The sequence below is a fragment of the Ochotona curzoniae genome, unplaced genomic scaffold, assembly GCF_017591425.1.
Source record: "Ochotona curzoniae isolate NIBS_2020 unplaced genomic scaffold, NIBS_Ocur_1.0 contig_3432, whole genome shotgun sequence".
Taxonomy (NCBI): domain Eukaryota; kingdom Metazoa; phylum Chordata; class Mammalia; order Lagomorpha; family Ochotonidae; genus Ochotona; species Ochotona curzoniae.
Genome location: NW_024465859.1, coordinates 22,839,619 through 22,853,956, shown reverse-complemented (window position 1 = coordinate 22,853,956; position 14,338 = coordinate 22,839,619). Strand labels below are relative to the sequence as shown.

Here is a 14,338-nt window from a genome sequence, read left to right as displayed (position 1 = left end):
ACAGTAATGCCAGGGACCTGCATAAAGTGAAACGTGAATAACCAAAACCATCATAATTATAATTTTTTTCATTGTCAAAGATTCTTCTGAAGGGGGCTAAAATAATGTGAGCAACTCTGACTAGAAGCTTACTATTCTATTTTAAGGGGTAGGACTTCTGCAAAGATACTAACAGATTCGGTTTCTGTTCATTCATTAGGGTTTGATATGAAATGTTTGTGGATTTTTCTCTCCCTCAGGCAGTAAAAGAGACATTCATTTCACCACCGAGGATCTGAAGTCCTTAGGCTATCATGTCTGTGACACGCTTCTGGATTTCTGTGATCCTGACCAAGCCAAGGTTTGTAAGAAATGTGCTGGAGACGGGGCGTGTGGCACAGTGGTTAAGGGGCTGCCTGGAGCATCTGTGTGCCATAGCGTACTGCCAGGCTTTGCATCAGGGCTCCACTCTGGATTCCAGCTCCCTGCCAATGCATGCCCTTAGAGGCAGGCTTGGGTCCCCGCCATGCAAGTGGGAAGGCCAGATGGAGCTGCAGCCTCCTGACTCAGCCTGGCCCAGCACCTGGGGAGTGAACCAGTGCGTGCAAGACCCCTCTCTGTTGCTGCACCACCCCCTCTCTCCATCTTTGAAAAAATATATTTACACACACACACAAAAACCAGAATAGTGATAATTCTGTGATGAGTTTCACATGGGTTCCAAGTTAACCCAGTGGAATTTCAGGTGATCTCAATTTGCCTTTTGATATTTTTCTGAAGTTTTATAGTCACCAACAATAAGGATGCGTCCAGCCTGCACACTGTCAGGAAGTGATAAGCCTTCATAATTCAGTCTCTGTGGGAGACGTGCAGGTACTGTCCGTCACAGCAAGGGCTGGAAGAGAAAGGAGACGGCGGTGCCGTCGGGCACAGAGCCTACGATCGCTTTTTCTCTCTCCCTCTGTCACTCTGGCTTTCAAATAAATGAAATAAATATTTTCTTTTGTACATATGTTTTTTTTTAAATGTGTTTTTTTTCCCACCTCCACAGTTCACTCAGTGTCTAGCAGAACTTAAGGAGCTCTTACAACAGGAAATCCACAAGAAATTCAACCAACTTGGACAAGATGTGGATTTAGAAGGAAATTGGAGTGACATCTCTTTGTCTGACATTGAATCCAGGTAAGAAACATCATATCACAGAAAACCCAGTGAAAGGTTCTGTTTGTTTTTAAAATACCTATCTATATATTTAAAGATTTATTTACTTACTGTGAAAGTCAGGGTTACATCTGCTGGTTGATTACTCAGATGGCTGCAACGCCCAGGGCTGGGGCGGGTGGAAGCCAGGAGCCAGGAGAGACGGCCAGGTGTTCCAGTCTCCAAGCACTCGGGCCATCTTCTGCTGCTCTTCCCAGGCCAGGAGCAGAGAGCTGGGTGGGACAGGAGCAGCCAGAACAGGAGCCGGTGGCTATATGGGATGCTGGTGCAGCGGGAAGCAGCTTAACCTTATGTATTTGTGGGCCCCTGATTACTTGTTTTTAATTGATTCATTTATTCCTGTTTTGTTGGTTTAGTTCAAAAAACCTGAATAATTTCTACCCTCCAGCTCAAGGTGCAGTTATAAACTCCATCCCCCTAGTAATTATGAATTGATGAATGGAGTGCATATTCTTGGCCTGCAAGCTTTAGGCTCAAGAGAGAGAGGGGAAGGGAGTCGGGCAGTTTGTGCAGGAGCTGGTGGCAACTGTCAAGCCCATCACTCTGAGGGAGATGGAGAGTTCTGGGTGCAGCTGCAGCACGATCTGACATGGTTTTAGATTCAACAGGAACATCCCTACTGGGGCAGTGATCATGGCATAGCAGGTTAAGCTACTGCTTGGAATGCCACCCACATTTCATATCAGAATGCATGGTTCGAACCTTGTCTACTCCACTTTGAACTCAACTACCTGTGTGCACCTGGGAGGGAGCCGATGATGGCTGAAGTATCCAGGAACCTGCCCCCCCACATGGGAGACCCGGATGGAGTTCCTGTCTCCTGGCCTAGGACTGGGTACTGCAAGGTTTAAGATTTTTCTTTCGCTGTTACTCTACCTTTCAAAGAAAACTTTTTTAATTTAAAAAAAAAAACCCTACTAAAGTCAAACTGAAAACACATGTTTGTTTTTTAAGGCAGAACACTGCTGATGTGGCAGCAGCCCACTAACCAGCCTCCCTGGGGAGGCCTCGCCTTTCCCTTAATTCTCTGTTTTATTCATTAAGAAGTTCTTGCCATAACACAGGTGAAAAGCAAGTGGCTTAACCAGGGTCATAGTAGTGACTCGAGCAGAATGGGTTGGGATGATTGAAAGCTAACTTTGAAGTTACAAGCATTAAAATGTGCTTATGGAATGGATATGGGACATGAAAAAAGATTGATTCTGTGATGGTTTGGGTGAAGAGGAGGAAGACTTGGGAAGGTGGTGAAGGTCAGGAGTCTGGTGTTAGATGTGCCAAGTCTGAGATGCCCACGTGATGTGTCACACAGAGACCAAGCGGTCGGATACGTGAGTCTGGAGTTCCATCAAAAGGTCCAGTGGAAAGTTACTGGACAGAAGCTATTTCAACTTTTTTTTTTAAAAACAAAAATTGTTAAGAGTTATTATTTTTATTGGAAAGTCAGATTTACACTGAGAAGAAGAGACAGAGAGAAAGATCTTTCATCCATTGCTTCTCTCCCCAAGAGGCCACAATGGCCAAAGCTAATCCGAACCCAGGAGCCAGGAGCCTCCTCTGGGTTTCCCACGCAGGTGCAGGGTCCCAAGGCTTTGGGCCATCCTTGACTGCTGGATGGGAAGTGGAGCAGCCGGAATACAAACTGGCGCCCATATGGGATCCCAGTGCATGCAAGGTGAGGACTTGAGCACTAGACTACTGCACTGGGCTCTAAAACAATTTTTTCATTTTTTTCTTTACTATGTTTTACATAGTTGAGAGGGATGCACACCCATGTGGGCCTCAAATTAGGCTGGGGAAGGTTGAGACCTGGAGGAAGGTGAGTGGGACAGATGTTTTGGTTTTTTCTCCTGTGTCTGCTGAGGGGGCGGGGGATGGAGGAGAGGCCCCTCCTTGCTGTCAAACTACATCAGCACCAGAGATGCAAGACAGTCATTTGATGCTGCCTCAGGGACTCCGGTGTGGGGAAGAATGTCTGAGAGTGCTACTTGAGTGGTTTTCTTAATTCTGAGACATTGTTAGCTTTGTTACACCAAGGTTGATAAAATCTTTCCAAGGTCTGTTAGCTGACCAAGTCCACCTTAGTGCATCCACAGACCCAGGAACATGCTAAAAAGCTTGGCCTGGAAAGTTGTCCAACCTTTTCTGCTTTTCATCCTCTGATGAGGCAGTTGATGTCCTCTGCTGATGTAAATGAGCTGGCCACAATGTCCCCTGTGTGCATCTGGGCATGCTGGCCACTGCATAGGCATCAGCAACTGAGGCCCGGTCCCAATCATGTACTCCAAGGTCGGGTCACATACCTTGTGATTTTGCCTGTGGCTGGGGTTGGATTGGAAGTGGAGTAACCTGGACCTGAACTGGCCTTCTAACGTGGAATACAGGCATCCCAGATGGCAGACAGCCTGCTGTGCCATCAGGCCACCCTCCCTGGTCCCTAGCACAGAAGGAGGGCTCAGGAGTCCTGGTTGAGCTAATTCAGTGTGTGTGATCCCAGCTCCACCCTCAGAGCCACCCTGTTTACAGCCAGAAGCGCCCAGGTGGGTGGGTGTCTCCCACACAGGCAAGAACCCCTTCAACTTCTGTCTCCTGGCCGCTGTGTCTCAGGCTGTCCTCGGCCCTCGAGGGGCTCCTGAGCTGGGCATGGGGGGCTTCTGCCAGAGGCCAAGCCGTAAAGGCAGAGAGGATGGCAGGAAGGGGGTGGGCCTCCCACTCACTCTCGGTGGCACTTTGTCACTTGAAAGCCTTTTTTTTTTTTTTCTGTCTGAGTCTCACAAACATCTCCTTAAGAAATTTTTTTAAAAAGATTTATTTGTTTTTATTACAAAGTCAGATATACAGAGACTCCTCTGGGTGCCGGGCCCATCCTTAGGAAGTGTTAAAAAAGTGTTTTCTCACTTACTTGAAACACTGAGAGAGAAAGGGAAAGACAAAGCAAAATGTGCCATGTGCTAATTCATTCCCCAAATGCCTGCAGCACCCAGGGTTGTGTCAGCACCCAGGGTTGTGTCAGGTTGAGCCCAGGACTCCATCCGGGTCTCCCACATGGGTGGCAGGGAACCAAGAACTTGGGCCATCCTCCACTGCCTTCCCACACGCAGTAGCAGAAAGCTGATTGGAAACAATGGAGCAGGGCCCGGCAGCGTGGCTTAGCAGCTAAAGTCCTCGCCTTGAACGCACCAGGATCCCATATAGGCGCCAGTTCTAATCCTGGCAGTTCCACTTCCCATCCAGGTCCCTGCCTGTGGCCGGGAAAGCAGTCAAGGACCGCAAAGAGCCTTGGGACCCTGCACCCGTATGGGAGACCTGGAGGAAATTCCTGGCTCCTGGCTTCAGATTGGCGCAGCACCGGCCATTGCGGTCACTTGGGGAGTGAATCATGGGACAGAAGATCTTTCTCTCTGTCTTTCCTCCTCTCTATATATCTGACTTTCCAATAAAAATAAAATAAATCTTTAAAAAAAAAAGAAACAGTGGAGCATCCCATACTGGAACCTGCACTCGCACAGGGGATATGGGAGTCCCGAGCAGAGGCTTAACGTTGTGCTACGCGACCCCTCCTTAGGGACCCTAAGCCAGGCCAAGTAGCATGGCCCATTCATTGTGTCGTCCTTTTCACTCTCCCAGAATGCTTTGCTTAACCCTCCTGTAAGACCACCACGTCACCCTCTGATGCAGATGGAGCAGGGAATCGACTCAGAAACAGCTGACCAGATCCATTTAGCTTAGGAAGTATTGAAACTGTGGGACATTCAGTGCAGTTCTTGCGAACACCCGCATCCCATATAAGAGTATGTGCGTTCAAGTCCTGCGTTTGAGTTCTGGTTCTGCTCCCATCTCCTGATTCCTGTGGGACATGGCAGGTGACAACACAACCACACTCTGCCCACACGGGATCAAGTTCTAGGCTCCTGCATGCAACTTCACTCAGCTCCAGCTGCTGCAGGCCACTGAGAATGAGCCAGAAGACGAAGATCTCTCTGCTTCTGTTTCTTTCAAATACATTTTTTCAAAGAAAAGGATGATTGGAGCCAACTGGCCAGCCTCCACACCAGGAAGCTAGCTGTCGTTGTTTGGGGCAGCACCCAGCCATCCGCAGCACAAGGCTGCGTGTGAACGAGCTCGGTTTGAGTTTGCTCTGTCTGTCTGTGCGCCCGCCAGCTTTGCAACACATTCCGGGACACAAGCACATGGAGTGTTTCGCATCAGTTGCCAAGTTTCCTGTTATCTCCGAAGGGGACTGGAGGGACTCCTCTTGAGCGGCCTCAGAGGCTGCGCCGTGTGAAACCAGGGACTGGAGAATGAGATCCGAGAAGTGAGGGCTTTGTCCTCTGGGTCTGGCTGTCAAGCTCCTTGCTGTGCTTTGGAGGGACCCAGGGGAGCTAAGGAGAATGAAGGACTGCACACAAGAATGGTCTGGAAAAAAAAAAAAAAACCTGCTTCCCCCATGAGGTTTGAGTTCTGTGCCTGGCACTTTGTTCCGTCTGGAGGCCCTGTCCCCAGAGCACGGCTCTCAGCTGCAGCCAGCCGAACTCCAAGAAAGGAAAAGATAGAATGTGACACTCAAACAGAAGACGTGCTGTGGACGAGGGTTGGTAATCTGAGTCCTTCATCCTAGCCCCTGTTGAGGGGAGGGGACGGTACGCAGAGAAAGGCTTCCTGGGAGTCCACCTGTTGCAGGGAGGATAAAATAACACTGCTCGCCTTTGGCCTACAGATTCTTTATGAAATCTATTTACTTTTTATGTATTCAATACATGTTTACAGAATCCCTGGTAGAATCCTAGCTCTTTGAACTGGAATAGCTGAAAAGGAATGAATGAGAAGAATCTCCCATTCTCACAGCCAGTGGCTGTGCTTAACCCCTGCCTAGGGCAGCTGTGCCTGTCTGGCCAGCATTCAGTTGAGCTGCATGGAGTGTGAGCTTGGTGCCAGAGGGCTCTGCCGCCTTCATTTGTGTTTCCTGTGCCTGACCCACACTGCCTGGCACATAATAGGTGTTCAGAATGAATGAATGAATGTGCTTGTCAGGAATTCTGGGCGTTTCGTACAGCAGCTAAGGTACCAGCACCTCTCATTAGGACGCCCTGTTCAGATCTGCTCCCCTACTTCTGATCTAACTTGAGGTTGATGTGTGCCCTGGGAGGTGGCAGGTCCCTAAGGATTCTTGGGTTGCCACCACACATGGGAGACCCAGACTGAATTTTGGGGCTCCGGTGTCTGGCCGGCCCAGCCCTGGCTGCTTGCAGGTATCTGGGGAGTGAACCAGCAAATGATTCCTTTCTTTCTGTTTGTGTTGCTCTGTCTCTCCGCCTTTCAAATCAAGTTTTTTTTTTTTTTTAAAAAAAAAGGAAAAAAACAAAACAAAAAGGAATCCATAGTAACTGGGAGCAGATCTTTGGCTTAGCAGTTAAGGAATGCCCAGCTCTGACCCCTGACTCCAGCCTCCCTGTGGTACAGACATGGCAGTACCAGTGATGACCCAAGAGTTGGCTCCTGCCACCCATGTGGACCACCTGACGGAGTTCCAGGCACTGGGCTGCAGCCCTGAAGCCAGCTTCCTGGATCTAATCTCCCAACTCTTGTAGGCATTTAGGAAGTAAGCAAATGGTTGAGTTTTCCATTTTCAATCTCTCTCTCCCCCACTCTCTGATCCCAATTTATCTCTCGTTCCATATCATTCTTTCCATCTCTCAAATGAAGTGAACAAAAAATTATTTTTAAAAGACTCTCTAGGACCCAGTGCAGTAGCCTAGTGGCTAAAATCCTCACCTTGTGTGTACCAGGATTCCATAATGGGCGCTGGGTCATGTCCTGTCAGCCCCGCTTCCCATCCAGCTCCCTGCCTGTGGCCTGGGAAAGCAGTCAAAGATGGCCCAAAGCCTTGGGACCCCACACCCATGTGGGAGACCTGGAGGAAGCTCCTGGCTCCTGGCTTCGGATTGGCTGAGCACTAGCCATTGCAGGCGCTTGGGAAGTAGTGAATCAGTGGATGGAAGATCTTTCTGTCTCTCCACTCTATAAATCTGACATTGCAATAAAAATAAATAAATCTTAAAAAAAAAAAAAAGAATCCTTAGGGATCTGTGCAATGGATCAGTGGCTAAATGCTTACCTTGCAACCACTGGTATCTCATCTAGGCACCAATTCATGTTTTGGCTGCCCCACTTCCCATTCAGCTCCCTGCTTGTGGTCTGGGAAAGCAGTCGAGGATGGCTCAAAGCCTTGGGACCCTGCACCTGTATGGGAAACCCAGAAGAAGCTCCTGGCTGTTGGCTTCATATTGGCTCAACTCTGGCTCCTGCGGCCACTTGAGGAGAAAACCAGAGGATCGAAGATCCTTTTGTCTCTCCTTCTCTGTAAATATGCTTTTCCAATAAAAATAAATAAATCTTTTTTAAAAAATTCTTAGTTGAGCCCAGCATGATAGTTCAATTGGCTAATCCTCTGCTTGCAAGTACTGGGATCCTGTATGGGCACCGCTTTGTGCACCAGCTGCTCCACTTGCCATCCACTTATGGCCTGAGAAAGCAGTGAAAGATGGTCTAAATGCTTGGGCTCCTGTGCCTGTGTGTGAGACCCAGAAGACGCTCGTGGCTCCTGGCTTTGGTCAGCTCTGGTCGTTGTAGCCACTCCGGGGTGTGAACCAGCAGATGGATGACCTTGTTTCTGTCTCCCTATAAATTTGCCTTTCCAACAGAAATAAACACATCTTCAAAACGAGAATCCTTAGTCGCTGCAGAGTAGATGTTGCAGCAGATAGCGGACTGAGATCCTGCCGCTGTGTGTCTGCTCTCATAAATATCTTACTCACTTCCTATACCGCTAATGAGTGATTGTCCTTCCTTCTTTCCTTTGGGAAACAGCACGAGCGGTTCGGACAGCTCCCTCTCGGACGGCCTTCCTGTTCACCTAATGAACTCTATGTTAGATAAGGTGAGCTTACACTGACTGGTCCACCCCAGATGCCATAGCCTCACAAACATGCTACCTGGTCATTTGGGGGAGTTCTTCCGACTGTCCTCAGGTCTACGGAAGACAAAGCCAGGTGTTCTAACTTGTCGCCCTGGCCTTTATAACTTTCATCTTGCCCTTTGTAACTCTCTGGCTTACTTATCAAAGCCACTTTATGGTAATAGCCAAACTGAATTGTATACTCATAATCTAATGATTGGTGTTATCTAGACCTCCATTTGTGCCATAAGCAATGTAGTTTCCATCATAAATCACAGATCCGTGGCTCTGACTGTAGGTGCCCCTTTAGCAGCTGCCTGTGGTACTGGGGTTTGGGGGTCTCCGTAGGGAGCAGCCTCTGCTAGGAGGTAACCGACCCCAAGGCCTGCAGTCAGGCTGCACCTTTGGGTGCTGGATGAGAAGAAGGCTGAGTGTGGGTGAGCATGGTGCCAGAATGCGTACTGACCCGTTTCTCTCTACTCTCTGGAACAGGCGAATCAGAAAAAGCTTAAGAAGAAAAAAAAGAAGCCACTGCAGACCAGGAAACAGCAAACCAAGCAGTATCAGAAAAACAACCTGGCACGGAAAGTAAAGTTGACAGAAGAGACCCCAGTAAGAAAGCCCCGTGGGGTTCCTCGTGCTGTCAGCTACAGGGCTTTCCGTAGAGGAAACAAAGAAGGGGTTAAAGTCTGCTCTGAAACAAAGCAGGGATAGGCACCAGGGCAGAGAGGGAATGTTCTGGCTTGGGGTCGGAGTCTACTGCCCTGGCCTTGGCCTGCCGCTCCTCTCCTGCACCTGTCATAGCCATTCTGGGGTCTGTCCAAGTCTGGACTTCCACTGGAGAAGTGGTGGTGACCAAGGGACCAGGCCAGGCCCAGGCTCAGGATGCCTGCAGAGCACCTGCTGAGCCATCCCCCACCTGCCTCACATACGCCCGACCCTCGGCTTTCTGAAGACAAAAACCCCTTTGGAAGTGGCAGTTTTTCAGTTGAGTAAATAGGGTCGATTGAGAATGGATCCACTGTAAAATATATTCTGCTTCATCCAATGCTTCTAGGAAAAGCTAGGATTTACTTCCACTCTGCAGAAGCGGCCAGTCCTTCCCAAGAATCCAGAAATTTCCACTTCTTCCATGATGAAAAATGAGAAATCAAAATTGAATGAGGTATTGTCTTTGCTTGATTTGTCACACAGATCATTTGATTTATCTCATTAGCACATCTGTCCCACGGGGCGCAGCCTGCACCAGCTCGTCCGTGCCCCGGCGACCAGGGGACATTACGATCGGGGAGGCCAGGGTGGTCACTCGGCAGTCCTGCACCCCATCAGAGTTCTCTGTTCAAGTCCCAGCTACCCACTACCAACCCAGCCTCCTCCTAACGTCCATCCTGGGCGACAGCAGATCACTCCTCGGGCACACGGTCCCTGCCACCTGCATGAGATGCTCAGATTCAGTCTGGGACTCCGCGGACACGTGGGAAGTGAAGCAGCTCATGAGAGAGCTCTCGTTTGTCTGCTGTCTCTCCGTCAGGCCCTCTGTCTTTCACTTAAAATGAAATATTTTTTAAATTTTATTTTGTAAAGATTTATCTATTGATTTTGAAAGGCAGAGTTATGGAGAGGGACAGAGACAGAGAGAGAGGCCTTCCATCCATTGGTTCTTGTCCCAGATGCTGCAATAGCCGGTGCTGAGCCAGGCTGAAGCCAGGAGCTGCGTTGGGGTCTCCCACAGGGTTGTCAGGTCATTAGGAAGGAGCTGGCTCCCAGAAGCTGGGCAGCTGGGACACAACCAACACCCATATGGGAAGCTGTTAGTAGCTTTACCCACTATGCCATGATACTGGCCCCCAATTTTTTTTTTAGATTTGTTTTTATTTGTAAGGCAGAGTTACAAAGAGAAAGAGGTAGAGAAAGAGATATCTTCTACCTGCTGGCTCCCTTCCAAATGACTACAATGGGCCTGGCACAGTAGCCTAGTGGCTAAAGTCTTTGCCTTGCACACGCTAGGATCCCATATAGATGTCAGTTCATGTCCTGGCTGCTGCACTTCCCATCCAGCTCCCTGCTTGCGGCCTGGGAAAGCAGTAGAGGATGCCCAGAGCCTTGGAACCTTGCACCCATGTGGGAGACCTAGAGGAGGCTCCTGGTTCCTGGCTTCAGATCAGCTCAGCTCTGGCCATTGCAGCCACTTGGGGAGTGAATCAGCAGATGAAGGATCTTTCTCTCTGTATCTCCTTCTCTCTGTGTATCTGCCTTTCCAATAAAATTTTTTTAATGTTTGAAAATAAATAATAAATTAAAAATTAAAGTGCAGTGTAAACTAATTTTTAAAAAAATGGCTACAATGAGAAGAGCTGAGCTGATCCAAAGCCAGGAGCCAGGAGCTTCTTCCAGTTCTCCCACATGGGTACAGGAGTTCAAGGCTAGGCCCAGCGTGGTAGCCTAATGGCTAAAGTCCTCACCTTGAAGGCACCAGGACCTCATCTGGGCACCGGTTCGTGTCCTGATGGCCCTGCTTCCCATCCAGCTCTGTGCTTGTGGCCTGGGAAAGCAGTTGAAGACAGCCCAAAGCCTTGGGACCCTGCACCTGTGTAGGAGCCCTGGAAGAAGCTCCTGCTTTTGCGCTCACTTGGGGAGTGAATCAACACACGGAAGATCTTCCTCTCTGTCTCTCCTCCTCTCTGTATATCTGACTTTCCAATAAATAAATCTTTAAAAAAAAAAAAAAAAGGGACTTGGGACATCTCCCATTGCTTTCCCAAGCCATAAGCTGGGACCTGGATTGGACATGGCCCACTGACCACCCACCCCACCCCCAATTTACAACACATAGGGGAGGAAAGTGACGGTACTTTGAATCAGACATCACTGAAATCTGACATGAAATATGGTTGATTTGTGATTTTATAACCAAGGACATAAGAGCAGGCTGCTTTGCCCTCTCTTCATCTACCCACCCAGTCAATACGTTCATTTGAAATCAACAGGTAACCTTATTACATGCCATGTGCTTTCCCGGATGCTGGGGATACGACATGGAACAATCAGTACCCCAACCGCAGAGAGCTCAGGGTCTGCTGAAGGTTTTAACACTGGAGGAGGAAATCATCTCTAGAGCAAAAATGCAATGGAAACCCAGAGAAGGGAGACCAGACAAATTATAGTACTTTATTTATTTGCTTAAAAAAAGATTTATTTGGGTCCAGCGCAGTAGCCAAGAGGCTAAAGTCCTCACTTTGCATGCCCTGGATCCCATGTGGGCACCGGTTCTAATCCCGGCAACCCCACTTCCCATCCAGCTCCCTGTTTGTGGCCTGGGAAAGCAGTCTAGGACGGCTCAAGGCCTTGGGTCAATCTTTCTGTCTGTTGCTTTTCTCAGTATATCTCTTTCCAGTAAAAATAAATAAATCTTTACCCACAAAAATATGACCATGAGTTAATACGCTTGAATAAAACGCACACCATACATATATGTGCAGTATAACCACACTGGTTCAAGTAGACGTTTCAGCGAGGGTGTGTTCATTTATTCCAGACACAGTTGCAAGGACGAGACAAAGGCACCTCTCGGGACTCGTCGGTGACTGCCCTAACTCTACCCAGGAATGAAGAGAGAATGCAGGTACTTCGCCTACTCTGTGTGCCAGCAGTTTGCTTTAACCCATTTTCTGCTGAATCATATGATTTTGGTGGGAGAGGATCCATACTTGGCTTCCTCAGTGTGGTCTGCTCAGATGTGCAGTCTAAGGCAGTCTGAACCCTCAGGCTACAACCCAGTATTCTGCCCCAGGGCACATGCCACCAGGGGCACAGCCCACAGGTGCTTCGAGGCTGGAGGAAGCCCATGGAGAGCCAAGAGCTTTCCAACGAGAACATACTTTTATCTCAACAAACATTCCCTTCGGGCAGCCATTGCTTTGTAAGCTCAGCAACATGTCAGCTTCAACCATGATCATGAGTGAGGTCACAGCCCTCAACCCTTGCGAGCTGTTAGTGGGAGCACCATCCCTTGGGAGATGGGCCTCACACCAGGTGTTAGCTCACTGACCCTTCAGCAGTGGACTGTGAGTGACCTGCTCTCGCAAGAGTAAGCTGTAAGCCGTTCCTACTTATCACTATGAACACATCTCTCAGGCACATGTGCACCTGCGTGCTGGTTCCTGAGATGGGGAAACAGCTGCTAAGGTGCCATTCCAAGCAGTTCTACATGTGTCCATGTCTGAGTGGAGCAAAGACTGAGAATCCACTAGACAGGGAGCGGACAGTCTGCCCAGGGGCAGTCCCTGTTGTCTCTGCCAGTCTGTGGCTTAGGAATTCGTGCCTTGATGCCCTCATTTACCCAATGGTGTCTCTGGGAGAAGCTGTGATGTGCAAGGCCTTTGAAGGTTATTCAGATGTGCCTAGGGGTGCAGGTGTAGCAGGAGGATGCTTCTCGGGACAGCGGTATCCCCCGTAGAAACGCCTGGCTCTCAGTCTCCACACACTCCGGGAGGCAGCAGGTGACAGCTCAAGGCCTTGCGTCTCTCCCACTCCCGTGGGAGGGGCCTGGCCCAGTCCTAGCTGTTGCAGCATTTGGGGAATGTAACAGCAGATGGGAAATTTCTGTTTGTCTTTCAAGTAAATAAAAGTAAAAGAGAACATTTGGGTGGGGGGAGCTGGGGCGGGGGGGAAGGACACAACGCTCCAGGAGAGGAGAGAGCCAGATACTGTGGTGTGACAGACAAGAGCAAGGAGAAGAGAGGTCTCAGGGAAGTCAGACTGATAACTGACCAGCTAGTCCTGTTTCCTACCCGGCATTCATCGAACCACACAAGTCGGCAGCTCGCCAGTTGGACTGTGACATGCAGCCAGAGATCTGATCAGGCCCAGGGTGGTGGGTGGATGCCTTGCTGGCTTTCCCTTTATTTCCTCCCAGATCCTGTTGGGCTACTTCTCTTCTCAGTACCTCAAACAAACTACGTGGAACAGACAGGCAGTCTCCCGCCTTGGGTCCCTGTGTCCCACTGAGTCATGTTTCTAGACCACTCACTAAATGCAGTCCCCCCTGGGCTGGCACGGGGCCCCCTGAGAGACTGGGGAGCCTGTAACAATGGCAGTCACTTTGGTATTTAGGGGGGAAATGCAAATATTTGTCTCTGAATCCCAGTAAAGCCAGCCCCAGGCATAACAATAATTAGGAAGTGTCACCTTGGTGAATTCTACTTGTTTGTCTTGTTTGCACAGCATAAGAAGCCAGGCTTCACAACGTCATGCTTGCCAAAGAAAAGTACAAACTCCAGCCAAGAGCCCGCCTCAGGTATGCCGCCAAACTGGCCTAGGAATAGATGCTCTGCCACCAAGACAGGCCGCGTCGCCATGGTGGCCTACCCATCCCTACACATATACACATACCCATATCCCTAGGCACATCTGGGCTAGCCACCCAGGCATGTGCTGGACCCGCCTGCTCCGCAGGGCAGGGCAAAGGAGGCCTGAGAACTGGGCTAGGTCATGGTAGACCATGTTGGGCACCCCCCCGAGTGCTGACCTCGCACTTTGTACTGATGCTCTGTGCAGATGCTCACGATGCCTTATCTCAGGAATTCACTTCTTTTTTTTTCGTGAAAGGAAATATGATGATGATGTATGGAAAAGCTTCCTTTATCAGAGACCGAAGTGTACACTCATGAAACCATGATAGATCTCATTCTAAGAGATGCTCGCTCTCAAATTATGTGCCCATCAACTGTAAAAGAGTCAACTCTTAAACATATTTTGGGAGTAAGCTATATATAAAAAAAAAAAGTTTTCTGTCAAAGCTTTCTGCTGATGGATCATTAGTCAATCCATTAATATATAAATTGTGCTCCAAATGAGATATTCCCACAGACAATTCCTGTATTCCCCAGAATTTAATGTGACATATATAATATTATGTTCAACAAGGTTATGTAAATTTTTAACTCTATGATTAAAAATCTTTCTCTCTCACCAGTTGTTTCCTTTGGTTGGTTAACTGATTAATCTTATGGGAACAGATATTTCCCATGAGCCATTCCTTCCCGAGAGTGCCCCGAGCACCCGCAGTGGGCTGGCCGTAGTGTCACATCCACGTGCTGGAGCCACGTTAAAGGGAGCTCATTCCCGCTCAGGCCAGCCTCCCTGTTTTGGCTTCACTCTTTGCCTTTCACATTGGATTGAGAGTGT

The 14,338-nt window shown here is 48.9% G+C and overlaps 1 protein-coding gene across 1 annotated transcript in view; it reads left to right on the top strand.

Moving 5' to 3' along the window:
• The window catches only part of AGBL2 (AGBL carboxypeptidase 2), a 37,126-nt gene extending 23,571 nt beyond the window's left edge, over positions 1–13,555 (top strand). The window contains exons 10-16 of the mRNA XM_040980272.1: positions 240–340; positions 1,031–1,161; positions 8,065–8,134; positions 8,645–8,764; positions 9,210–9,317; positions 11,688–11,774; positions 13,376–13,555. Coding sequence (XP_040836206.1) covers positions 240–340; positions 1,031–1,161; positions 8,065–8,134; positions 8,645–8,764; positions 9,210–9,317; positions 11,688–11,774; positions 13,376–13,555 — 797 coding nt within the window. The remainder of the gene's footprint in view (positions 1–239; positions 341–1,030; positions 1,162–8,064; positions 8,135–8,644; positions 8,765–9,209; positions 9,318–11,687; positions 11,775–13,375) is intronic.
• The last annotated feature ends 783 nt before the right edge of the window (positions 13,556–14,338 follow it).